The sequence below is a fragment of the Notolabrus celidotus genome, chromosome 2, assembly GCF_009762535.1.
Source record: "Notolabrus celidotus isolate fNotCel1 chromosome 2, fNotCel1.pri, whole genome shotgun sequence".
NCBI classification, from domain to species: Eukaryota; Metazoa; Chordata; class Actinopteri; order Labriformes; family Labridae; genus Notolabrus; species Notolabrus celidotus.
Genome location: NC_048273.1, coordinates 30,085,656 through 30,111,022, shown reverse-complemented (window position 1 = coordinate 30,111,022; position 25,367 = coordinate 30,085,656). Strand labels below are relative to the sequence as shown.

The following is a 25,367-nucleotide window of genomic DNA, read 5'->3' as shown; positions in this document are numbered from 1 at the left end:
CATCATTTTAACAGTTTTATTCAACAGTGCAAGGTACACATCTGAAGCATCCAGTACACTTGATAAGGAAGCAAATGTTGGTCAAAGTAAAGGTCTGTAACAGGAAACACTGGACAGTGCCAGAACAGCACAGAACAACACTTTACAGGCGAATACATTTTACAGTTTTATATCGACAACAGCTTCACAGAAGAGAAGAAAGAACCATGTTTGTAACAACATGTTAGGTACCGAGATGAACATACCTGTGCTCCACAGGTTAAACACAAGTGATTTTAATCCTTAAAACACACAAAAACAAAGCTTGAAGAGTTGATATTCAATTGCCATAAATCATACATTTAACACTTTACTATGTAGTGAGAACACGTTTCCCCACTTAAACAATGAAATATTTAGCAAAAATATGGCACAATATTAGCAATGAAAGATTCCAAAATACAGATGCTGACATCGTTTCGATGTTAACTTCAACACTGAATGTTCAAAACCATGCCGGAAATAATAACACAAATGAGTACACAGCAAATACTGTGCAGATATCTATTTCAACATTGGGTCTCAAGAACGGGATGGTTTCTCTTTTTGCCCGCTAAGTAGGCTAACATAAAAAAATATTCCTTGGATGTGGAAACATTCAGATTAAAAAGATGGCACAGTATTAAATAAAACAGGAAGATGTAAAATTCTGCAAGCTAACAAAAGGACAACTTCATCATGCAGAACATAGGAACATTAAAACAGAGAACACTGACATATAGTTAAAACACCATACACTGATGTTTGTGTAGATACTGATTTGACATGTATCTAAATTAAAGAAGTATCCTACCTTCTACTATGGCTTATGACTGGAGACAGAAGATTACAGATACTGCACTGTCTGTTTTCACTAGTTCAATGTGTCTACTTTTCTCCTTATGCATAGGCCTGACAGGGTCCCTGGTAATAACAGCGTGTTGTGTACTTTGGCTAGTCTGATATTGGATGAATTAATTGTGCACTTAATCTCTTATAATGCTACAAATTCAAATCCTCAACATGCTGGACACTAACAGGGTTTCAGATTAATATTATTGTTTGGATAGATTTCTGTCTGCAGAGGTCATTGATCTCGTACGGATTGCATTTTATATTCGACTGGTTATAAAACTGTATTTAAGTCTAGCAGTTTAGAAGCTTTAAGGAGATACACACACACACACCCACACACACAAAACTATCACTCTGCGCATTTTTAAGACAGATGCTGTGAAGCATTTTCATCATGGCAGTGGATCACCTAGCTAGTCCTTCACTTTACAAACTACAGTATGCATCAGTCGTACGAGGATGAAATAGTTGATACGTCACAGTATCTTCCATTTGTTCTCTGATTTAAGCGTCCCGGTCAACAGGCCAGCTTGGATGTAGTTGTTGCAAAGCACGGGTATACAATATATCTGTAGCTTAAATGCTGGGCTTTAGATATACATTGTGTCCTACATTGATATTTATCACAGAAGCCCCTTTTATATTTGGTTTCTTACTGACCTATGAGGCAGAGAGCGTTATCCTACAAGAGCGGTAACTTCAAGGGAAAGGGTTGTGCAGAGCAGGCTGCTTACACTGACACACGGGAAACCTTCATTTTTAGATTTTAGGCTGAATATTTTATGTAAGCGTCAAAGGATTTACAGAGTACAAAAGAAAGAAAGAGCCTAAAAATCAAGGCTGCACTGACTGCATTTGGATAATATTGGTGGAATTTGAGGGGAAATCATAGTATGTACCTCTAAATGTATCTGCTCAGCCTTCTTGTCCTTTTAAACTACTTTAGAAAATAACATTTGTTCTAATAGATCTGTTTTGTTTCATAGCTGTCTGTACATTATTAGTAAAAAACTGAAACTGATATAATAGTTCACTTTGTATTACATTTACTTTGGCTGTCAGAGTGGCTGTCAGAGTTCAGTGAATGCATTGGCGTTTTTCGACCGCAGGAACTTTACCCCGGAACTACGTGCATTTCAACCAGAGGAACCAGGGTCTAAATTTAGTTCAGGGGTAGATAATCTCCCCCCTGAAAAGCCCCTGCTTAGGGGGTAGTACTTTTCAAAGGTCCTGGGACTTTTGGTTGAACGTAACAGTGTTTGTGGAGTTTACACAGTTGTTGAAACACGGAGTTCCTGGGAATGCATACTAGTTTAGTTTTTTATTAAGATTTCAAAATATTTAATATAATTTTTTTTTTCCATACGTCATAGGCCTGATTCGCACAATCTACCCGGGACTTCAGCCCGAAGTCGAAACGCAGACAACAATGGGGGCACGGGAACCTTTAGTTCCGGGGTAAGTAGTTCTGGGGGCTAAGACCCCGGAACTCTTGGTGGAAATGCACCTCATCAGTGACAGCTTGAACCTAAGTAAGGTCTACAAAGCCAAACGGTAGTTACTGTGGTTTTGTTTCATTAAGCTTTTCTGTAACAGTTGCAAGTTTCAAAGCCTGTTTGATTACATAGTGAGGAAAAATGTTGCACTTGATCATATAATGACGTGGTGTTCAGTGTGGAGTGGATTACCTCTGTAAGAACAATCCTCTGTCAGCGGTGTGCCAAAGAAATCTGAAAAACGTCTCTTATCACAATTTAGCAAAGCTTGTTTGCTGATTTCTTTGTGTAAGTACCAATATAGCATTTCCTACAAGAGATTGTGTCGCATTCCTTCACATAGCCCAGACAACAGGAGAGCTGTTACTACTAACAGTTGTCTTACACACAAAAGACACACTCACACAGTCTACATTCACACCTCAAACAGCTTGACTCTGATGCCTCCTCTTCATAGTAAAATAGTCTCATCTCCAACACTGCAGTTGGCAGAGTGCCAGCAACTACAGCTTTTTAGCAGCTTATAGGCTAATATAAAAAAATCCTATTTAACAAGGAAGTCCAAACACACACAGACAAAAGGAATGTTTTGAAAGAAGCACATACTCCTCTTCAGTGTATCAGATTGTTCTGATGATGCACACTCCGGTGTCCTCCGTTAAAGAGAAAGCTTTATCCAGTTCCTCAAATTAAATTGGCTTGGATTTTGATTTATGAGTGATCAGTTGATCTCCAAAGATGACTGTAATCTACACTCAAAAATGAAGGAGCAGATAGTTTCAGTTTTGTGTTTTGAAGAATCTGATAAAGCTTTCTTTTCTCATATTTAAAACCTGTACATTTACCGTACAATGAAATGACAGCCGTCTACCTCCTTGATCTTTAAAACTTGTTACAAAGCTACAGTTTCAAAAATGAACACAGGGCGGAACTGCTCAAATGTCAACCATTCGTAGAGTGATCAGGGAGGACACAGTGCTGATCAGGTAACTCGTGTGCTGTAGGAATGCAGATTCAACCCGACACCAAGTCTGTTTAATGCAAGCGGTGTCAGTCCGGCTCTGAGAGGCTGCAGGTTTAACGCTTTATCACGACCTGCTCGTACGCTCCAGCTCCAACCCTGGGATGACAAAATAGTGATTTGGCGTGAGACAGTAAAGCGGTCATCGTTAAACACACAACTTCTCATTTTTTAGTCTTTCTGAACATAAACAAATTAGTCATCTATACCTAATGAGATATTTAAGTTGGTCAGCTTTGAGCCTGTGCTTTTATAAACCACTGTCCTCCACAATGACACACTTCAGCTTAACCTAGCTGTACCTACCTTCAGCTGCCTTTAACACCTCACTCTTAGAACAGATTATAACCCCACAAGGAAAACAAGTGATCTAGTAATGAAGTCACTAGGGATGTCAACAATTAATCGAGTATTGATTCATTGATTGTTAAGAACTTACTCGAACACCTTTTTATTGTTTCTATTTTCTATCACATGGATCAAACATCATGTGGTCTTATATTTCATTCAGCTATCAGGGAGGTGTTTTAAGTTTGAAGCATGTTTCGATGTGAATCAGCTGGTGAAGGTGTTCAGACACTTAGCTGGGGGCTGCGTCTGAGTGACAGGTTTCCACGAGGGCTTTTTTTCCACCGCCACTGGACTGATTATGACCCGGTTACGCTCCCGACTGACACCTGACCACGTTCACATGCTCATTTTTTTCCAATAAAAACAAGTAGACAGAAAACTGGACTATGTGAGTTCCCTTGTTGAAGTCTGAGCCTTCACTCTTATGACTGTATGTCCGCAGAGATTATGAGCCTGCTGCACACGTTGATACTCAGCGTGTTTAACATTTTGATCACCTCAATATGATCCGTAGCTACTCAATACTGTCAGTTATATACATTGTGTCGTGAAGGAAAATTTGATTTAGGGAAAAAAAACGCATTTGGAATTGTTTTTGACATGGAAACGGTTTACGTTTGTTTTAATGATTAATTGATAATTGGTCGTTAACATTTCCAAAGATCCATCACGGAAAATACTTGAAATTTACATCCCTATTAGTCACCCTTTTCTATCTACAGTGCAATATTTCCAGTTATTAGTTACATCGGAACACTTTTCACATTATTCTCACTCTAAATGCAATCCTTAGGAAGGATTATTACATTTCTCTACAATAACCACCTACTATCAACAAACAACATGTCATGCATGATGTTAGAAGAATGTGGAAAATTTCAACCTGGGGAAAGAGGTAACATTCCCATCTTACTGAATGTGACAGATCAAGATAGAACACACTTAAGATCAGTTTGGTAGTCTTCTCTATATTTGGGGTTAGGAACTTGAACATTTACTTTGTTGTAAGGAAATGAATACTGAAGAGCAGGAGAGGTAGAAAAGGGCAGGAGGAGGTTGTGGGTCAACCACTCATGCTCTTTTGTTCTCATTTCTGCTATCACTTGGGGATACGACTTGGAATTTGCCATTTAAAGCAAATGTTTTACTTGCCTCCTAGGTCACTTAGCTTTAAATTAAATAAGAGGCAAATATTAACCAAAGTTCATAAGCTGATCTGTTGGCCTAACTTCTGTCAGATATCATCTACGCTTACCTCGTAGGAAGGTGATGGCTGCCGAGGGCTGTACTTCCACCCGGGCCAACAAACAGACGCAGGCCTTCCTCTGTAACAGACACAGTTGAAGCAACACTCAGTCAGTACAGAGATTACTGGTATCTTCATGTATATTACTCGTCGTGAAGAGCAGCCAGTTGCTAGGCAATCTAAAAATAATCATGTATTGACAGCAGCTTTCATCACGTAGCTTTAAGCTGTAAGAGACCTTGGAAAGAAAAACAATGCCTTTCTCCCAAAGTACACAGACTGTACAGGAAGCACTGAAATTTTCTAAATTTCTAATGCAAATGAGCGGCACATTAGAAACATGCAGTCGTTTTTCAGAGTAGGGCTTCAACTAATGGTTAATTATTACTAAATATTACGGTTTGACTGTAGAGCTCAAACTTTTCTTATGTTTTACAACTAGATGATCAGAAAGCAAGAGTTAACAACTACTAGGGATAAATCTTAACATTTGCTGACATGCTTTGTGAACCTGTTTATATATCATTAATAATCTATTTGATTTCACAAGATCAAAAAAATTATTTTCTCAACCTGACCTCAAAAATGGAAATGTAAGAATTTCTGACTTAATAAAGAAAAAAAACAAACGGGGGGGGGGGATACATCATCAAGGAGAATTCTATTTTTGAAGGGATATTTCAGTGTTTTTAAAGCGGGGTTGTATGAGTTTTATGACACTAGTTATTGTACAAGCCACTAGGGATGGGCATTTCAAGCCAAAATACTATTTGATAATCATTGGCATCTATTCGCCGATTATTCGACTAATCACCTGTCCCTTTAATAACAACCCCTTGGTGTAGCAGTCGAGTTAACCAGCAGCAGGATGAGGTGCTGCTAGAAGCGGGCACTGACAGCGTCTGTCTCGAACTTTATGTCGGTGTTTCTGTGACATGGCGCGTGGCGGGAAAACCGTATAACAACCAGGCACCAGGGAAAACGATGAAAAATTGTACTTTTAAAATTGCCCATTGCCATTGCCCTACTAGCCACAACTGATGCTGCTCAGCTCGAACTCTGTAATGAGAAACTGCTGGGAGAAACGGCACGCAAGCTCGGCTACCGTTTCTGCAGAAGGGGCCTTCCCTGCCACGTAATTTAGCTAATTATGACTACGACTACGACCCAAGCACTCACCTCGGATTACCACTGATCAGCTGTTCGGGTCTGCAGCTTCAAAGTGACAAAACTACAAACAAACTAAATAAGGAGTGATTCTGACCGCGCTGATGTCATGCCGTTTACTGCGGACACACGTGGACAACTTCATTAGCCGGAGTTTACAGAGGAAAAGGAGATCTGATGCACCTCCGGAAAAAGTGGAGAACCTCCTAAGCTTCATTGGAGAGCAATAGAGTTCTTGAGTTACCTGGTGTTGCAGGTGTGTAAGCATTCGTTGTGGCTGGTACAATAATTAGTGACATGAAACTCATACAACCCCACTTCAAAAACACTGAAGTATACCTTTAAAGGGCATTATCTTGTCACAAGTGATTTTATTTTCAGCCAGAAATATAAAGTATGCATGGTAGGTATGATTGTGATTTTGCCTCCATTAAAAGACCTCCTCTAGATTTGTAGCTCACCTTCAGCACTGGAGTCCAGTAGACTTGGTGTAAAGTCTTGACTCTGGAGAATCTTTTCCACAACGTCGTCTGCATCCACCCGCGTGTCATCCATTCTCTTTAGCTGCGACTCCATGGAGTCCTGCTTTACTGGATGTCTGGGGGGAGATACAGGAGGTTTATTTGTGTCTTTGTTGCAAGTTGGCTTTGACGGCAAAACCGAAAGCAGTTAGTTCTACTTGCTGCTTCTCGTACATTGATAGTGAGAGATCTGGTCTGAGATAAACCCCTTATACAGCCTCTTAGTCACTCTCTCTTTCCATCTTCCTTTCCTCTTGATTTATAAAGGACTACAGGACTTAAAAATTACCCATAGTCCAAAGTTTGAGAAGCTATTCTGCTTTTGACTTATGGTTGGACATTATTAGATCTCACAAAAACCATGACTAACCTTAATAAACAATAAGAGCCCCTTAGAAAAACCACATAATGCAACCACAGATATTCTTCCGCTGCTCTGCCTCTTTTCTCTGTACTGCATGAGACAGCTGCTTCCTGTAATGTGGCTGCAGGTGTGGTTAAAGTTGAACTTCAGTAAAATAACTGTAAGCTATTCTGTTCTCATTCCCTACAATAAAAAGAGGCCAACAGTTTGACTTATACACATCCTCTAGACTGACTTTGAAGGTAATGACCTAGAAACTCACCTGTTGAGTCGTTCACAGGATGAGGCACTCTGTACTGCTGTACCGACTGGGTTGCTAGTGGTGGCAGTGGGGACAGGGTGTTCAGGTAGAGCAGGGCAGGGTCTGGACTCTCGCTCCTCACTGGGCTCTGGGATGCTGCCGATGCCAGTTGAGGCGCTCCCGACTGAGTGGTTTCTCCGGTGGCTGAACTCTGACATGCTGGAGGAACGGGAGTGACCTGTACTGTAACCTGAGACACATGAGCACAGATTTATTACACAAAACCCAGAAAGATATTTATTTTGCACATCTGGACCGATGGAAAAGGGATATGATTTTATTGACACATCGTTTTTTATGCTGATATGCTGCTGATATTGCAAAATTGGAAACCAAAAAAAAGACCCACCTCAGCATATGCAAACAATATCCTTTTACAAGGAATTGCTTTTCTGCTCACCTGGTAGATTCAAGACATTGGACTTTTATGCTGCTTAATGTTAAATATTGTTTTAAAATAACTACAAATTAAAGCTGAGATGCATCCAATCATCTAACAACAGTATCAGTGATCTATCAGCTTTAAACTATTGATGACATAGAAACTTATTTGTAGTACATGTGGATGTACTGTCTAACATCAATGTTACAACATTAGATTGTATCTAATGTTGTAATCTGATTGTTAACCTGTTAACTACTGGTTCATAATAGAATGTAAATTTCAAGTATTTTCCGTGATTGAGCATCGGAAATGTTTACAATCAATTATCGATTAATAATAAACAAAAATGTAAAAGTTTTCCATGTCAAAAACAATGTCAAATGCGTTTTTTCCCCTTGAATAAAATTTTCCTTCACGACACAATGTGTGTAACTGACAGTGTTGAATATCTACAGATCGTATTGAGGTGTTCAAAATGTTAAACACGCTGAATATCAACTTGTGGAGCAGGCTCATAATCTCTGCGGACATACAGTCATAAAAGTGAAGGCTCAGACTACAACATGTGGATTTACTGTAACAAGAGAACTAAACTCAAATACATTTTAGACTCACATTGTCCAGTTTTCTGTCTACTCATTTTTATTGAGAAAAATAAGCATGTTAACGTGGTCAGGTGTAAGCTGGGAGCGTAACTGGGTCATAATTAGTCCAAAAGCCTGTCAGAGACCTTTCACTCAGCCGTAGCTCCCAGCTGAGTGTCTCCCATGCTCTCTCTAACATGCTTTAAACTTAAAACACCTCCCTGATTGCAGAACAAAATATGAGACCACATGATGTTTGTTCCACGTGATAGAAAATTGAAACAAAAAATGTGTTTGAGTAAGTTCTTAACAATCAATGAATAGACCTGATTAATTGTTGATATCCCTAGTACATAGCTTATTCTAAACTATGCTGCGCTTCTGTATTCATTTATAAATTTGCCATTTATTCAAATATTTATATCTTATTTTGATTCCTACTTTCTCTGAATACCCCAATATTCCTATTTTAGTGTGTATAAGAGCATCCAGAATGACTGAACCCCCCCCCCCCGACAAATAAAGTAATTCTGATTCTGTTAGTTCATAACTTGTCAGCTTTTAAATGAGGCTGCACACAATATTACAGTTTTGCTGTGCTGCTGAGTAGCTGTGCAGCTTGCAGTGTGTTAAAAGATTCAGCAGTGCAGTGACACCCACACACTCACATGCTGTTCGTGTCTGCAGGAAGCCATTTCAAGCATGAGAGATCTCCGCTCACTACAGCTGTGGACGAGCAAACTTCCTGCACACTAATACCCAGATTCAAATAAATCTATCAGAAACTACATGTGGAAGGAAATACGTTTCCTAATTCAAGATTTCATGGCCATTACAGCTGTGCTCAGCGCTGCCCTCTGATCTTTTATTACAGTCATCTGATCTACCTCTAATGGAAACTCAAACCTCAGGTTGGAACTGCTCTGGTGGACTGTCACTGGAAAATTATATCATTACTTTCCTTCTTAGTCCAGGGTTTTCTCAGCTTGACTCCTCTCACATTTTCAGCATCATAAAATGATTTTAGGAAAGCAAAATAAGTATGAGGTGATAGGTACTTTTAACATTGCAACCTCAAAGAGCAGTATATGAATTATAACATATCTGCAAAAAAATGCATGACCCATATCAGGTCAACTACAACAAATAAGAACAAATAATATCGTAAAATACACTACCAATCAAACGTTGGGACACCTTCTCATGCAATGGGTTTAATTTATTTTAATTATTCTCGACATTGTAGATTAATACTGAAGACATCACAACTATGAAATAATCTGGTTTTGCCATGATATGGATTACAACAGTAGTCAAATAGGGCTATCCATTGTGTACTAACCCTACCTCTGAACAACACAACTGATGGTCTCAAACAAATTAAGAAGGCAAGACATTCTACAAATGAACTCTTGACGAGGCTCATGTTAATTAGAAACCATTCCAGGAGACCACTTCATGAAGCAGACCGAGAGAATACCAAGAGTGTGCAAAGCCGTCATGAAGGAAAAAGGGGGCTACTTTACAGAATCTAAAATATAAAACATATTCTGGTTTGTTTAACACTTTTTTTTTAATTAAATAATTCAGTATATATGCTCTTTCATAGTTTTGATGCCTTCAGTATTAATCTACAGTGTTTGAAATAATTAAAATAAATGAAAACCTTGAATAAGAAGGTTTTTGATTTTGATTTGAAAGTGTTTATTTTGAACATGTCAAAAAATAAATACAAATAAACAAAAGACATACCCCCCGCAAAAAAGCAAACGTTACAAACAATGCAAAAAAAATCAAAACAAAGCTGTTTTATCACTAATATGAATTCTGTAACATGTCCAAAAAGGAGTTGGAAGAAGTAACACTCCAAGGTGTTTCCAAACTTTTGACTGTTAGTGTATATCAAGCCCTTACCTGAAAGTTTGGACTGTTGACTGGCATAGCTGGACGTCCGGGAGTGGCCGCAGCCCCCGAGTTCATCAGAAACAACAGGACACTTCCCTTCTCGACTCTCTGCTGGATTAAAAAGAACAAAAAAAGACAGACAGCGGATTACAATCTGAAAACTTGAAAATACTTTCATTGGTTGTACTAAAGGGAAAAGACCTCCAAAGCCCATGGCTTTTCTACAGGCAATTCATATACTTAGAGAGAAAGTGTTGCCAAAACAAGAGCAAAACATGTCAAGGCCCCTGCTGTGTTCACTCTGAGGTTGTATTTCAGCTAGTACAGTATAAAAAGAACCGCAGTGAATACAAGCTTTTTATTTCTGCCCACAGAAAGCTGTTACAACAATGAACAAAACTCTCCTACTCCCACCTGCTGCACTTTAGCTCATTATCCTTTGTTGCAAATGACTAATGTTGGGAAAAATAGATACAATTGTGCCAATAATTAAAAATGTATGTGAACAACTAGGAGTTATAGGTTAACTCTTTTTCAATGCTTTCCAATATTTTACCCACACAAACTCAGGTTCTGCAATTAAAAGAAAATTGCTTAATTAGAGAATATCTGTGAACATGAAGAAGAGAAAATACAATAAAGCAAACTTACTTGACTAATTTGACATGCAACAGTGTGTATCCCAACTTCTAAAAGTATGGCTTTTTAAAAACACGTGCAGAAGAATGTTAACTACTATCTTGATTTCAAGTAGGCAAAAGGATAAAAAGCTGTGCTGCCTTAAAGCAGAACAGATAAGAGTTCAAATTTCTTCAGAAAGAAAGAAAAAGAAAGAAAGAGTCCTCTGCCTCAGCAGCACAACAGATAATACAAATCCCTCCAATACTTGTAAAGCTCAGGATGCAGAGCAGATCAAATGTGACCTGGCTTTTTCCCAGAATTCTACTGATTTAAGTATTTTTGCATGACTCATTCCTGATATTTGAAGAAGAAATTATATCACTGAAGTGAAAAGATGAGATTCTCACTGCTGCCCAGTGTCATGTAAAATGTAGTAAAGCAGTGTGTGCTGTGATCACATCTTTTAACAGTGACCTCACCATCCAACACAGTTTTTAACTTGGATTTCATATTAATGCGTGCTCGTTCTCAAAGATATCTACAAATAATTAATGCACCCTAATTGCAAAAAGCGTATACATTTTCCTCTGCTGCTAACACATGAGACACTAATGCACATACACTGTGAACATTAACAGCCTACACATGATGCTGCTGGTTGGAAAGAGCACTGTCTTCAACAGACAAATACACACCGTGATCACATGCTAACATGCAACCCCCCTACACAGACTGGCACACACACGTCCTATTTTTAACCATGCAAGAGCCTACAGGGTCTGAGCAGATTGTAGTTATTCTAAAAGAGAACTAGTTTAAATTATACATGAAAGAGCTGCGCTACACTCTGAGGCTTCCAGGAGGAACATGCCTTCCATACAGCGCAGCGTTCGCCCATGATCAGACACAGGAGTAAAGAGGGGGTGAAAAAAAGAGAGTGAAATGTAGCAGAAAGAGGCAGCTGGAAGAGCAATGTTTTTATTGTTCAAAGTGATGGATAGATGGCAGTGATTTAAGTGTGAGTACATATGCAGTATGCTCCAAATACAAGTGCATACATACAACATACAAAAATAATCACACACAATATTTGCAGCTTGATAAATGGTCTTGAAATTAGCATCCATAAAGTAGGAAAAACTGCTGTTCTTTTTGTAATGAAGGTTCAACTTGTAAGATGTACCTGCCACCTTTGCCTTGTTCAGTAAGTTTATAGAGATGCCAATACCATGGTGAAACATGTATCTACTGATACCCAGTGTCAATAAGAGTCTAGTGCAATTGTAATACACCTTGTTTAACGGCTGTAGATCCTTATTACCACTCCAGTATGGCAACGCTACTTGAAATGTGCAGCCTTCTGTAATCCTTTTTTTTGTTTTTTTATATATTTTGGGGCATTTTGCACCTTTTATTAGAGAGGGGAGGGCAGTGGATAGAGCTGGAAACAAGGAGAGAGTGTGGGGGAATGGCAGAGGCCGCAGGCTGGAATCGAACCCCGGCCAACTGCTTCATGGCCTTGTGTAATACTGGCCAAAGTTTAAGATGCCACTAATTTTAAAAGTGTTTAAAGTTTTGATCCCCTCCTTCAATCTAAAGGGTGGTGGGTGTGGTGTCCATGATTTCCAAGAAGAATTGGGTCATATTTTGAGTCATCCAATTAGGACACTTTTCCACTTTGCCTCCACTTTGCTCTTAAAGCTGGGGTTGGTAGTCAGATTTAAATACACTTTTTGTTATACTGGTTAAAAGGATCTACCTAGCTTTAAATAAACTCAGGCTCAGAGAGTGGTGGGGTTTCTGGATCATGTTCATAGGATTTCCTCTTTACATGGTGCAGTTTTAACCAGCTACGTTGGAAGAAGCAGTGAACTTGTTCACAGACATTGCTTTTAAAGGGATTTTGAGTCCACTACAGAGTCCTGTCTGTTTTTGCAGTGCAGCCCGAGGACCCAAAAATCATGGCCATCAAGTACTGGTTTTCTGCCTCGTCCCTTTTTTACAGAGATTTAGTCTAATTTTCTGAATCTTTTAATGATTTTATGTGACGTAACACATCTGATTAAATCCTAAAACTCTATGCAAATTTACACAAATGAACATTATTCTGAAATTGTTGAAGAAACTCAGCCTCATTCTCTAAACTTAAAGTAATAAAAGTAAACAAATAACTTCCCCTAAATGTTCATTTATACTAAGGTTTTAAAGCTACTTAGCCACTAATGATACCGTCTGTTTCATTTTTAAACTACACCAATTATAAGATGGGTTTTAGCACAGCAGAAGAGAGCACATCAGATGTTGAAAAATCCCGTCAGGATGACTAAGCAGAGCAGGGGGGTGTAATGTGGCGTGATTGGTCTCACCAGAACAGCCTTTCTGTGAGTCTCCTCCTCTCCTCTCCTCCAGCAGGCTCTCTCCATCCCCCTGGATGCCGATCACTGTGGCTGTAGAGGGAGGCCTGAGGACAGAGGAAAGACAATAGTGCTTTTTCTCCTCTCTTGTATTTCACAGTGTCTGCTCTATCATTCTCAAGAAAAAGAAATACAAAGAAATGTAATAAATATAAATTCAGAGAGATGGGGGATGGGACTAAAACATTGTTACAGATTCTAAACAGTAAGTATTTTAACTGTAACAGCATCCAGCTAATCCAAAAGTGAAAATACTGTAGAATATACTCAGTGTTTTACTTCATGCTGAAATAAAACAATCTTTTGACATTAGAATAAAGGCTTCTGAATAATTTTTAGGTCAAATTTTGCCCCGGGGTTAGGCAGCATCTCTCCTTCTCTCTGTATGTATATGACACATTTTTCCCAGAACAGCTTATTTCTACAAAAAAGAACAGTGTAACGACTTCTAGTGTATTTCTTGGAGGATGAAATACATTTGGGATTTCGACTATACAGTTTTGTTAACAGAATGCCGCTATCAGCTTCAAAATGAATGGAGTCAGCAGCACATTTAATTTCTTCACATTAGCACTAAATGTTTTTTTCTTTTCTGCATGTCTGACTCTAGTTGATAATGGTGCTTAAAGTCCAGCTGTATTGGTGGAGCAAAGAGGATACCACTTTGGATGACATGCTGAGAGGTCACTGTGTTGGATTAGGTTTTTAGGGAACAGTTCATCTACACATACAAGTAAGAACGGCACAGCAATAGATAAAACTACAAGCCTTATCCCAAAATGTTCATGCGATTGACATATTATGGAATGATCATCAAAATCAACTATTGGCTCAAAGGTCAGCTGACACCAACCCTGACTGACTCAGTACAGTATGAACTGCTGACCAAAGCAGATCCAGCTTTGAGTCTTAAAGTTTCAAATCTTCTTTCACTTACGTTTTAAAACAGGGATCTCCTGACATGAGCTGCGTACTGATGATAACCTATGAAGAGAGAGGGAGAGACAGACAGAGATGTACTTGTTAGTCTACAGGCTCAGGTTGCATTCAAGGTTTATATTCGCATGCATTCTTAATTTAAAAAAGAAGAAGAAATGTGTTTTTCTGTTAAAGCTTATTTTATTCTATCTTATTAAACAAGCCAGCTGCTCATTCAAAGTGACAAGGACTTTACACTCCTTAACTTAAAAGTACAGTGAGATTTATTTCTGTCACAAATCAGGGACTGTTGTAATTCTTCATCAGTAAGAATGTATGCCTATGAGCCATATCTGCATTAATCTTATTCCCCACTGTAACACACTTCTTCTTCAGTGATCTAATTCTTGAGATCTAATGGATGACTGGGGGACATATCTATTGGTTTTGTACGTAATCCTACACATCTATGCAAAACTCTTTTACGTGTCTAGTTCTCAGTGAAGGGAAATATCAGGCTTGTATTCAAAACACTGGGACATCCTCCTGAAGCAGTCAAATCAGACCGGTGTGGCTGCTTTACCAGAGCTTCAATGTTACCTTGAGAATGGAGTTATCCTGGCGGGTATTTTTGGTATCGTAGCCTTCCAGCAGACATCTGCGGGTTGTGTTTCCTGAGCCGGCAAACTCTGCTAAATTCAGATCTGCAAAACCGAGCTGGAGGAGTGAGAATGACAGTGAGTGAGATTTGTTGTCTTTTAAGAGACTGGTGTTTTGACTGGTTAGCAATAAGACAGTCTATGACTACTAACACATCTTACAACTCATTAAAACAACCTTTATAGGGCTAAGCATGCTCGGTACATTTTTACTTCCAAAGAGAAGAACATGAGACATAATGAGCCGACCTGCAGGCAGTGAAAGCCATCTGTTTGCTATGGACCCACTTGGCTTTGGCTGATTACTGTAAATCTAGGTGACCTGTAGGCTGTGTGAAGGGATGGGGGTAAGATGACATAAGTATGTGAGGATTTACCTTTGCATATGCCTTCCCACCTTTCAGCTCCTGGAAAAGAGAAACCAAAACATTTGAATGAAAATGTTACTCAGAAAAAGGTTAGACCTTCAAAGTGTGACTCAGCATTAATTTCTGTGACCCCTGTGGACAAAGGAATACCTTCTATTACTTTGGTGATGTTGTCGTGTACAAGCAAAAGTACTGCATCATCAAGCATCATACTGCTTTCTTTCACAGTCATATCAGTCCCTTTGAAATTTAGCGGTGGAAACATAGACTGTATAAAATATGGATGTAGTGTCCATGATGTCACCCATCTGCTCCTGAGTGCTGTTTTGAAGCCAATCATCGGTGGGAGCCATGTTGGTAATGCTGAGCTCAACCAAAATGCAGTATGTATGTGAAAAACAGCAAAATCTGCAGTATGCCAAAAGTCCTCAGGTGTCTAATGATCGGGGAAAATTTCACAGTATGCATCAGACCAGTCTGCCTTGCGTGCTGTTTCCCACAATGCACAGCACTCGTTCCACTTTTTCTTTCCTCTTCTTTTTTCGACTCAGTTTTTAGGTGCTGTGAAAATTTTAAAATTCCATATAAACCACCTCTTAACTTTTTAAATCATAAGTGATGCTAAAGAAGTAGTTTTACTATCAGCTTGGCCGTCGTTTACTTCTGCATTCCAAAACCGGAAATTCAGTGACGTCTGGCCCAGCTTACTGCAGATCAGATCCAACAGAACAGTCATACTACATACTAAATTCAAACACAGTACGTAGTAGGCTGTACCTACTGCCTACTACATTAGTAGGTAGTATATAGCAGACCTTTTCGAAAAAAGCCAATGTTTTCGCTGTCATTTTTTCACTTTGGGAAGTCGTCCATGGGCCGGATTGGAACCCCTGGCGGGCCAGTGTTGGCCCGCAGGCCGTATGTTTGATAGCCCTGATTTATAGTAATTGGAACTCTGGTGAGGTTTATCTTATTTGTACCGGTTCAGTTGTGTGGCTGGAGTGGGTTTGAATTATACTTGTTGATCATCATCACTGTGATTACTTCCTTTTTTTTTGGTTTAAAAAAACATTTTTTTTATGAAATTACATTTTCCTACAGTGGATACTTATTTTACTAGGAAGGCTCATGTAATCTTAAGCTCCTTAAATGCTTAAAAACTGTATCTAAATGCAACATGACATGATAAAAAACACCAGATCCCAGAGCCTGCTCACTTTTAAGGCTTAAGATTAAAACATTTCACTGAGTCGAGTCTGTTTTCTACAAAACACTGTGATCACAATCTGCTTAGAGTTTTAATCTCAGGGATATTCTCTCACATTAAATGCAGCATAACCTGAACCAGAATTCCCCGACGGACAGCAGTTCTGTTACTCGATTAGAGACTCCACCTGATGCAGCCTTGTTATTTCATTCAAAGCACAGGACAATGGATCATCAGGTATATCTCTATGAAGTCTGAAGTCTAGGGCAGAGCAGCCTCATACTGTACCTTTCTGACCGAGACCCGGCACACACAGGGGTCCAGTACGCCGGTCCCTGCATTGGCACTCATCTTGCATGGGAAAGACAACCGTTTCCTCCATCGCACACAGTTGGCCTGCACCGGCTCCCTGTCAGAGGAAATAACAAAGACTCAGATCATCGTTGAGCACTCTGTAAAGGTCAGAAAACATGCAGTGTTTTGGTCCCCAAGGGAAAGAAAGGACTGCCGGATTTTAGAAAGCTTCGGATAACACTAAAAGCTCTTTGACTCCTTACATAACTTATTTGTTCCAAACCAAAAACAAAAAGCAGGTTCATTTTCTCTTTGTAATTTAGAAAACTACATTATAACCCCTGATTGAACTGTTAAGCCCAGTGCCAAAACTGTATATGCATCATATATTTTACACTTGAAAGAAGATTGTTAGAAAAATTAGAAATAAAACTTTCAAAAGAAGAAGCTGCTGAGTCCAGCTGCTCCAACTACTACTATCCATCTCAACACTATCATCTCTCTCTCTCTTCATCTCCTCTTTCCCTCTTTCCAACCCTAACACAGTCTCAGCAGATGTGTGTCTAACATGAGTCTGGTCCTGCTGAAGGTTTCTGCCTGTTAAAGGAAGTTTGTCCTTGCCACTGTAACTTGCTAAATGCTGCAAAGTGCTCTGCTCATGGTGGATTAAGATGAGATCAGACTAAGTCCTATCTGTAAGATAGGACTGGATCTTATCCTGTCTCGATGTTGGGTCTTTGTTAATCATAGAACATAGAGTACGGTCTAGACCTGCTAAGTTTGTAAAGAGTCTTGAGATAGTTTGTTGTGATTTGGCGCAAAATAAATAAAGATTGATTGATTGAATTTGAGTGTAGTTAAAACTCTTATGATAGATGAACATGAAAGCTACTCTGTAAAATGTTACCACCTACCAATTACAGTATTACAGACAGATAAATATTCTTACTCACATGCCGATTAATAGTGTCTCACTATACTATATCTGACATCTAGCAGCCACTTTCTTATTAACAAGTGTACTGCTAACTGGTGATCATTTCTCATCCAACAGACCTCACATCTCCTTCTTGCTTAAGGCTGATTCAAGCTGCCAATACAAGCTTATGTGCTAAGCCAGAATTGTGTTCACTTAATGAACAAGCTACTTCATCACAGTTCTCTTTTTTTCTACCTATTGATTGATTTACAGCTGAATCCAAAGGTTAAGGCACACATGCTTCCTGAGCCAATAACCACAGGTTAAAATCAGGGTGAGGTGTAGCCTGCTGTCAGTGAAAAGATGAGATGAAGTGAAAGAGAACAGAGCGTGGGCAGCATGATGATACCACAGATGTCTCTCTCTCTCTCTCTCTCTCTCTCTCTCTCTCTCTCTCTCTCTCTGCCATCCTCTCCTCTCCCACTCACAGAACCAACTGCCTTCTGTTAAGTCAGCCCACATGCCATTCATTTTTATCCACTTTGCTGGATTTAAATACAAGCTGAGCTGGCTTTTGTCCTCACCAGCACAACAGTTTGCATCTTAATAGTGACAAAAAGAGACTACGACTGAAAAAAGACTTAAAATGATGTAGTGTAGTTTTATTCACATGTAGGGGCTCTTATCCCACCCTGAAGGGTTTCCTTCACATCTTCAGTTTTGTAGATTTCGCTGTCTTAGCCTACAGTTTGCTGGCCTTTAACCTGTCCTACCTTCTCTCTGCTCTTTCAATCTCTTTCCTTGGTTTTTCCACCGTAAACACACCAACAACAAATTCACCAGACTTCTTTCAGCGCAATACCTAGAGCTGGGCGATATGGAAAATTATGTTATCACGCTAAACATCAAATCATTGTTTCCTTTAAATTTAAAGGCCGATTCTTTGTTCCCAGTGAAAGTTGAAGAAACCGTTAGATTGTATCTGGATTTAGTTCTCTGATAAGCTTCTTGAATTCATCATTTCGGACGGTGCTAACAGGAAGCAGGTCTTTTGTGTAAAATGAGATTTTTGTGAAGATTCTGTTATTTGTATTTAAATTTTTAAATGGTCTGGCCCCGCCTTACCTCTCTGAGCTCCTACACCCCTACGCTCCTGCTCTGTGCCTCAGGTCAGCTGATCTGCTGCTCCTGGAGGTACCGAGGACAAAACGGAAGCTGAGAGGGGATAGAGCTTTTTCTGTTGCTGCTCCAAAATTATGGAATGAGCTTCCCCTCCACATTAGACAAGCCTCCTTACTGTCCATTTTTAAAACTCACCTTAAAACCCATTTTTATTCCTTGGCTTTCAACCCAGCATGAGACTCTGCTCCTGTTTTAGTGCTGTGGTCGTTTTAAAGTGCTTTATAAATAAAGTTGAGTTGAGTTGAGTTGAGATAACAATTTATTTCAATGTTTCGGTTTTTGGACAATAATTTTCATTACGGTGCATCCCTAATAATTTGTTTTAAATTTACAACAGAAATATATCAAATTGTATGCTGTTTATCAGTTTTGTAGAGTATTGTTTTGAGTTGTGAACTCCCCTTTAAGATTACTAAGGGTTGTGATGTTGTTTCCCACAGTGCAGTGAATGCATCCCTCTTACTCAGTGTTCAGTTGTCCTACATTCGCGGTGGACATTACATGTGTTCAAAATGCACGTCAGAAGTTGTCTCTGTGCTCTTCCTTTACCCACATCCTGGAATTTTATTTAATGAAGTGTATTAAGTTAATAGTTAATGCAGAGTAAACGCAGTGTCAGACTAACAGCTCTGCTTTGAGCTGGTAGGTTTTGAGTTTTCTTCCGTGTCGGTGTCGCTCTTTTCAGCTGTGTTTACATTCCGCTCCAAACGTCTTTAAGCCCCGCCTACCTCTTGACCTGCAACATGATTAGCTGTTCAATGCAGTCTTCTTTTCTGTCTAATGTTGGATGACAACTAGCATTTAAGGCTCATTATCGCCCCTTTCCAGTGGTTGGGGGATGTAATTACAACGTATATTGATTTTTTATTGAACATTTGTTATATTTAGATTGAGAAAAATTATCGCACGATAATTATCGTTATGGAATTATCTCCCAGCCCTATTCATACGGTTACAGCAAGAGTCTGTGATCAGAGCCACATCTTTGCAAAGGTCTGTTGATGAGGAAAAGTAGACCTGAAATGTTGCGGTGTAATGACCAATCAGAATAACACTCATGCAATAAAATACCTCAACAAGTATGCAGATCCCTGTGAACACAGTTAATATTGACTGAACATACAGGCTCATGCTTCGTGCTGCTCCTCTGACTCACTATAAATAAAAAGCAGCAGATGTGTGAGCGGCGTTGTACAAACGCTGACTTCATCCTCGCAGGATCGGAGAGGAAACTCCCAGCCAGCTGGACACACTGTGCTCCGGGAATTCTGCCTTCATTGCTCGTACAGTAACTCACAGCAGCACTTGTCAGCACAGCAAAATACTATAAGTGAGAGAAAGTACGTCTGCTTTAGGCACAAGTGGGCTGGCATCTCTATACATGGCTCAGATATCTTGTTAAACCACCGCTGCTCTTCTTTGAAAAGGCAGCTGCGCTCACACTTCATTGATGAAAAACTCTCGCAAACACAGAATCTCAGGCTTTCCCCATGTCGAGCAGAGATAACAAGTCTGTTGTCCATAAAATGCAACACTTTCAAAAAAAAGGAGCTCATGTAACAAGGGAAACTTGCTATGGGCAGGAACAATAGCGCAGCTCTGATGTCAAGCCACACCAAAGGAAGAGAAAGACTCATAAAGCAACAGTCCCTTATGCTCACAGATCTGATGACTCAAAAAGAGGGTCAGAGGAAATCTTGTTAAGGGTTTAAACATTTAAGGCCACTGCATTCATACTCAGACTACTAATGCTAGCCAGAACATTTAAGAAACACATTTAAACTTCATTACTAGGTATTTTTTAAAACCTCTTATAGTATTTTTAAATTTCATTCAGTCATATCAAGGTGGACTTAACTCCACGACCTTTGAGGCATTCCTAATCCCAAAGTACAACACGCCTTGTCTTTCTATTTGACTATTTTAAAGAGCTATGGAGCTGTGCAGCGACCATGGGGGCTTGTTATGTAATCATGGGAAGCCATCTAATCCTCTCTCCAAAACAAATACTCTTCTCTTAGTCAAATGTCTATTTTATGAGAAAATACATGGCTCAGATTACAGAGGGGATGACTGCATGTGTCTGTCTCAACCTGACAGCAGTGAAAGCCTTATCTATTTCTTATCACGACACGGTGGAGACCTCAGGGTTACTCTGAATAATCAGAACAGTCATTTCCTTGCATCGCCAATTTCTGAGTGTCCTTTTTTTTAATTTAATTTTTGGGCATTTCTGCCTTCATCAACAGGACAGGGAATGAGGGATGTAGAGTGAGGGGAAACCTTAGACAGTATAATAAATGGACGTAGTTTTTCTGAAGCAGTCCTTTCGGCGGTTGCCATATTGAAATGCTGACTCAACCTAACTTCAGTCGATCTAGTATGATGTAAAGATGTGGATTTGACGCGGGCTCTTTAGCATCTTTACAAGGTGCCCAATAGAGATGTGTACCGATCATAGACTGTATAAATAATGGATGTAGTATCCGTGACGCCACCCATCTGTTCCTGAAGCACTGTTTTGAAGCCAATTGTCGGAGGAGGCCATATGAGCTGGTAAAGAGCTGGTAAAGGCTTTGAGCCTCCTCGCCAACAGCTGCAGTGTTCACGCCTGTCAATCAAGCCAGTCATGTCCTTACATAGGCAAAACTCGTAATCTTAATATCTTCTGAACTGTCGCATTAGAAAAAAACTCATGCCCTGTATAGTGTGTGCTGATCGAGAAACTAGCTATCCATCTACACTTGTTCTTCGTACCAGGCTGTAAACGTGTGAATTTCTGCTGTATAGATTGCCTTTTTTTTAATTGGTGTGTCTGTGGTTTCTGGTACTTCCGGAGCCAGCCTCAAGTGGACACTTGTGAAACTGCAGTTTTTAACACTTCACGGCCGGAGGTTGCCGCTTGATTTTGACAGGCTTATCAGCAATTTCAGAACTCCTCACAGCAACTAATACTTATTAACTGAAAAAGCACTGGCAGACACTTTAGAGATGTATAATCTGAAACACTAAGACTGTTTCTAACTTCTCAGTTGGAGTGTTTGCTCTTTTCCTTCGTTTTTATGCTACAGTAAGTTGCATAAAACTGAATGGTGACAATGGTTACCAAAATTAACCTTTACCATTTTTTTGGATGTTTGATGAACATATGATCGCTCAAATGAATCATTTACAATTAATCAGTTGTATAATTCAATGTCAGTTGAGGCCCTACAGGCTTTTCCTCTGTAGCCTGGAAGACGTGTGATGAAAGAGACTTTAACTGTAGTTTATGATCAGAAATATAGAACAGGTTTCAGAGGGGATGGCGGTCCTGGCTTGTCTCAACTTGGCAGTATTAACAGCACGATCAGGGCACTACTGTGGGACGCAGTTAACGTGAAATAATTGGTATGGTATCATTTTCGAATTTGTATTGAAAGCTCACTAATATGATATAAAAAACTGATTTTACAGCAGAACAATTCACCAGTTATCGATACTGCAGCTGATCTGGTGAGTTTTTAATTTGATATGAAATACAATTAAACTATTTTCTTAAATCTGTGACAGAACATCTTACATGAATACACTATATAAAACATCCCTGAGCAGACCATTTTAAGCTCAGGTGTGATTCTATGTTGCATATGATGTAGAGATGCATGATAAAAATCAGTATTGGCATATGGAATAAAAAGTTGATTATCGGAATCAGCAGATATGAACATGTCCACTGATACATACGGCCGATAAAGCGATACATTAGTCAGGGAGCTTATGAATGCAAACAATGAGCCTCAACATGTTGGCTGTATGGAAGTCAAAAGAGCTACTTTCACAGAGGAACAAAACAACACTTCCAATTTAATGTGTACATCTCGAGAACCATCAAATGAAGAACTGAGAGTTTCTGAAAAGTCAGCACAAAGAAGCTTTGATAGCAGCGAAACTCAGCAGCATCTGCTTCAGACACTCAACAAAGATAAGAAATATAGCAGGGAGCACCCAAAGGTAACAGAGCTTAACAAGAAAATCATTGAAATCACTACTCTTGATAATCAGCTTTTCACGGCCAAATTCCGACAGATTCATGTCCTGTTCGTCTCTGATCCGTCACGGCACCGGATCTGATAAGTTTCTATTCTAGTCAATGTGTCAACTTCCACTGGATCCGCTCCGTTGCGTTACGGCTGCGTCTTTGATCCGGCAGGTCAGAGTCCTCCAGATCAGATTCGCAAGACTTTTTTTCGCCGGATACCGCAACACGACGAATCAATCTCAACAGCTTTAGATGGAAGTCAGGGGCCAAAATGAAAACATTTGGTTAATTTTCAGAATAAAACACTCTGTGTTATCACCAGACCGTATTTCACTTAACTACAACAACAAACCGTCACGGTGAGCAGAGCCAGGCCTGGAGTCAACAGGTCAGAGGTTTTCAGAGGACCATAAAGACAACATGGATGAGGAGGAGACAGAGAATCGTGGAGTCAGTAATAATTACTACGGGAAAACCTCGGTCACATGACTCCAGCTGTCCAGCGTTCCTGCTCCGTGCTGCGGTCTGAAAACGCAACTAGAGGGTGTTGACGTACGAGAAAGAACGGAGACGGACTGCAGCAGATCGGAGACGGACTAGACACGGGTCTGGTGGAAGTCCCCTGTCAGGGTTGGGGAGATGTGGGCTTTCACAAACTAATGATGTACATGGTATCAGTATTCGTATCGGTTTTGGGCAAAATTAGTAGGAAATTATCGGCATTTCCAATATCGGCAAAACTCCAATGTGGTGCATCCCTAATGTGCTGCAGAGAGGGCTGAAAGTATAGTGAATTTTAGAGTCAGAGGTTGTGCTGACACCATTTTTAAACTCCCAAAGCATTCTTTTTTTGCAATATGTTCTTTAAAAATTATTAAATAGCAATGCATTTCAAACTAAATAAACATCAATACAAATATATCATTGACAGGCCCATATCAGCCAGAAAATACAAGATATGCTGAAACAGCTCCTAGTAGGAGATAACATGGTGGCACAATCATCCCAGTCCTTTACACAAGAATATATGACACAGGTAGTACATGTGACTATTAGGGGGTTACAACTATGCACTCTCCTGATAGTTTCCTGAGAAGTGTTAATCCATATCAGTTTTATCAGCAACACTTCCAGCCACCTTCTACTTTTTACCATGAGAACTATGTGACCAAAGGAGGACTGAAGACAACCCAGGGCGTAAGTGGCTGTATTGATTCAGCAGCCATGGAGAGGAGAGTCATATTCAGCTTGTAGCAGATCTCTGAAATGTCAGCTGGATCCTCATAGCTCTGTAATCGATCCATCAGCAGCGAGGAAGTGAACCTTTACAATGCAGCCAGATGTCGCCTAAACACGAAGCAATGTGGACTAATGGTTGTATATTTCTAAACTCGAATGGTCAAAAATGCTAATTGTGTTTGCTTTAATCGATGCCAAGGTGTTTAGTACAAACCTGTCAGACTTTAGTCGATTCGAAAGGCTTTCATAGGAAGGTAAGGCTGAATGTGAACAATCATAACACTGTTATTGAGGCACAACACATTCATAGTCATGCAGCCTGTTAGCTCGTTAGCTAGGGGACATAGTAGGAGAAGGATCTACAATTTGTTTAATTAAAGAGGTTAAAAAACAGATAAAGTATCAGTTTTTAAAAACGTCCTCACCGTGAAGACTCCTCGGAGAACCCTCCGTCCAGCAGCCTGACTTTACAGAAGAGGACACCGTTCACAAAGGGGACAGACGACAGCTCATCCAGCTCAAAATCCACCTTAAACTTGAATTTCTTCTTCTTCATCATCATTAAATCCATAAACGGAATGGGTTTCTAATAGAAGATGCTACAGTATGACTTTACAACCCCATTGTGTTGTAGTATGGACACAGTGTTGTGTTGTGGGAGGACGGTGAAGCTGCTAGTGACAACAGACAGTCAAGTCGTGACACCAAATAAAAACCATTAAGGGCAGCTACTTCCGGGTGTGTCCTTTCAAAATAAAACAGAGTGCTATGTCAGCCACTCGCATATCATGGCTTTCTGTTAGAAAATAACAGCTGTGTGAATCCCAAACGTCTGGGCTTTACCTCATGGAGAAGCTGTCAGTCCTCCTGGCTGAAGGACCATCAGCTCCTCTAGCATCCCAGTATTTCCCCTCCTGCCACAGCCTGACGGACGAACACTTTCCAACTGTGTTGGACTGTTTTATTTACCTGTACTATACTGTATTCGGATAAACTGTACTATTTAACTATGTTGATCAAATGTGTTATGTTGACTTATTATATATTACGGTGGCCCTGAAGTGCAAATCACAACAGCAAATCAGAAAACACTACGACATTAACCAATTGACATTAACCATTCTGAATTGCTGTAGTGTTTTCTGATTTGCTGTTATAATTTGCACTTCAAGGCCACTGTACTATATAGATAAATTGTATTGAATTATAAAAAACTAAATGTTATTGTAATCAATAAGAAAATGTGTATTATTATATTTATTGTACTTGTTTTTTTACTCTTCCTTGGTAATAATTAAACTATTCATGTCG

The 25,367-nt window shown here is 39.6% G+C and overlaps 1 protein-coding gene across 2 annotated transcripts; it reads right to left on the bottom strand.

Moving 5' to 3' along the window:
* Nucleotides 1-2: 2 nt before the first annotated feature.
* LOC117830341 (protein FAM102B-like) lies at nt 3-24,766 on the bottom strand. Of its 2 annotated transcripts, none has more exons than XM_034708432.1 (11): nt 24,482-24,766; nt 16,690-16,810; nt 15,204-15,233; nt 14,768-14,884; nt 14,187-14,233; nt 13,202-13,296; nt 10,224-10,325; nt 7,302-7,530; nt 6,616-6,752; nt 4,997-5,066; nt 3-3,489 (listed from the first exon to the last, which is right to left on the bottom strand). In XM_034708432.1, the coding sequence occupies exons 1-11, from the start codon at nt 24,625-24,627 to the stop codon at nt 3,447-3,449; spliced, it is 1,137 nt and encodes a 378-aa protein (XP_034564323.1). In that variant the 5' UTR covers nt 24,628-24,766; the 3' UTR covers nt 3-3,446. The 2 variants fall into 2 exon arrangements, with proteins under 2 accessions (XP_034564323.1, XP_034564330.1); XM_034708439.1 differs by having other exon boundaries at nt 2,218-3,489; nt 10,224-10,322.
* Between the last annotated feature and the right edge of the window lie 601 nt (nt 24,767-25,367).

What these genes read in the sequence shown, in the direction of transcription:
- LOC117830341 (XM_034708432.1), bottom strand. Translation starts at nt 24,627, where the DNA reads ATGGATTTAATGATGATGAAGAAGAAGAAATTCAAGTTTAAGGTGGAT. An exon ending in GTGGGAAGGCATATGCAAAG is followed by an intron (nt 14,885 to 15,203) that starts GTAAATCCTCAC and finishes TCACTCCTCCAG; the next exon opens with CTCGGTTTTGCAGATCTGAA. An exon ending in CTCACAGAAAGGCTGTTCTG is followed by an intron (nt 10,326 to 13,201) that starts GTGAGACCAATC and finishes TTTTTAATCCAG; the next exon opens with CAGAGAGTCGAGAAGGGAAG.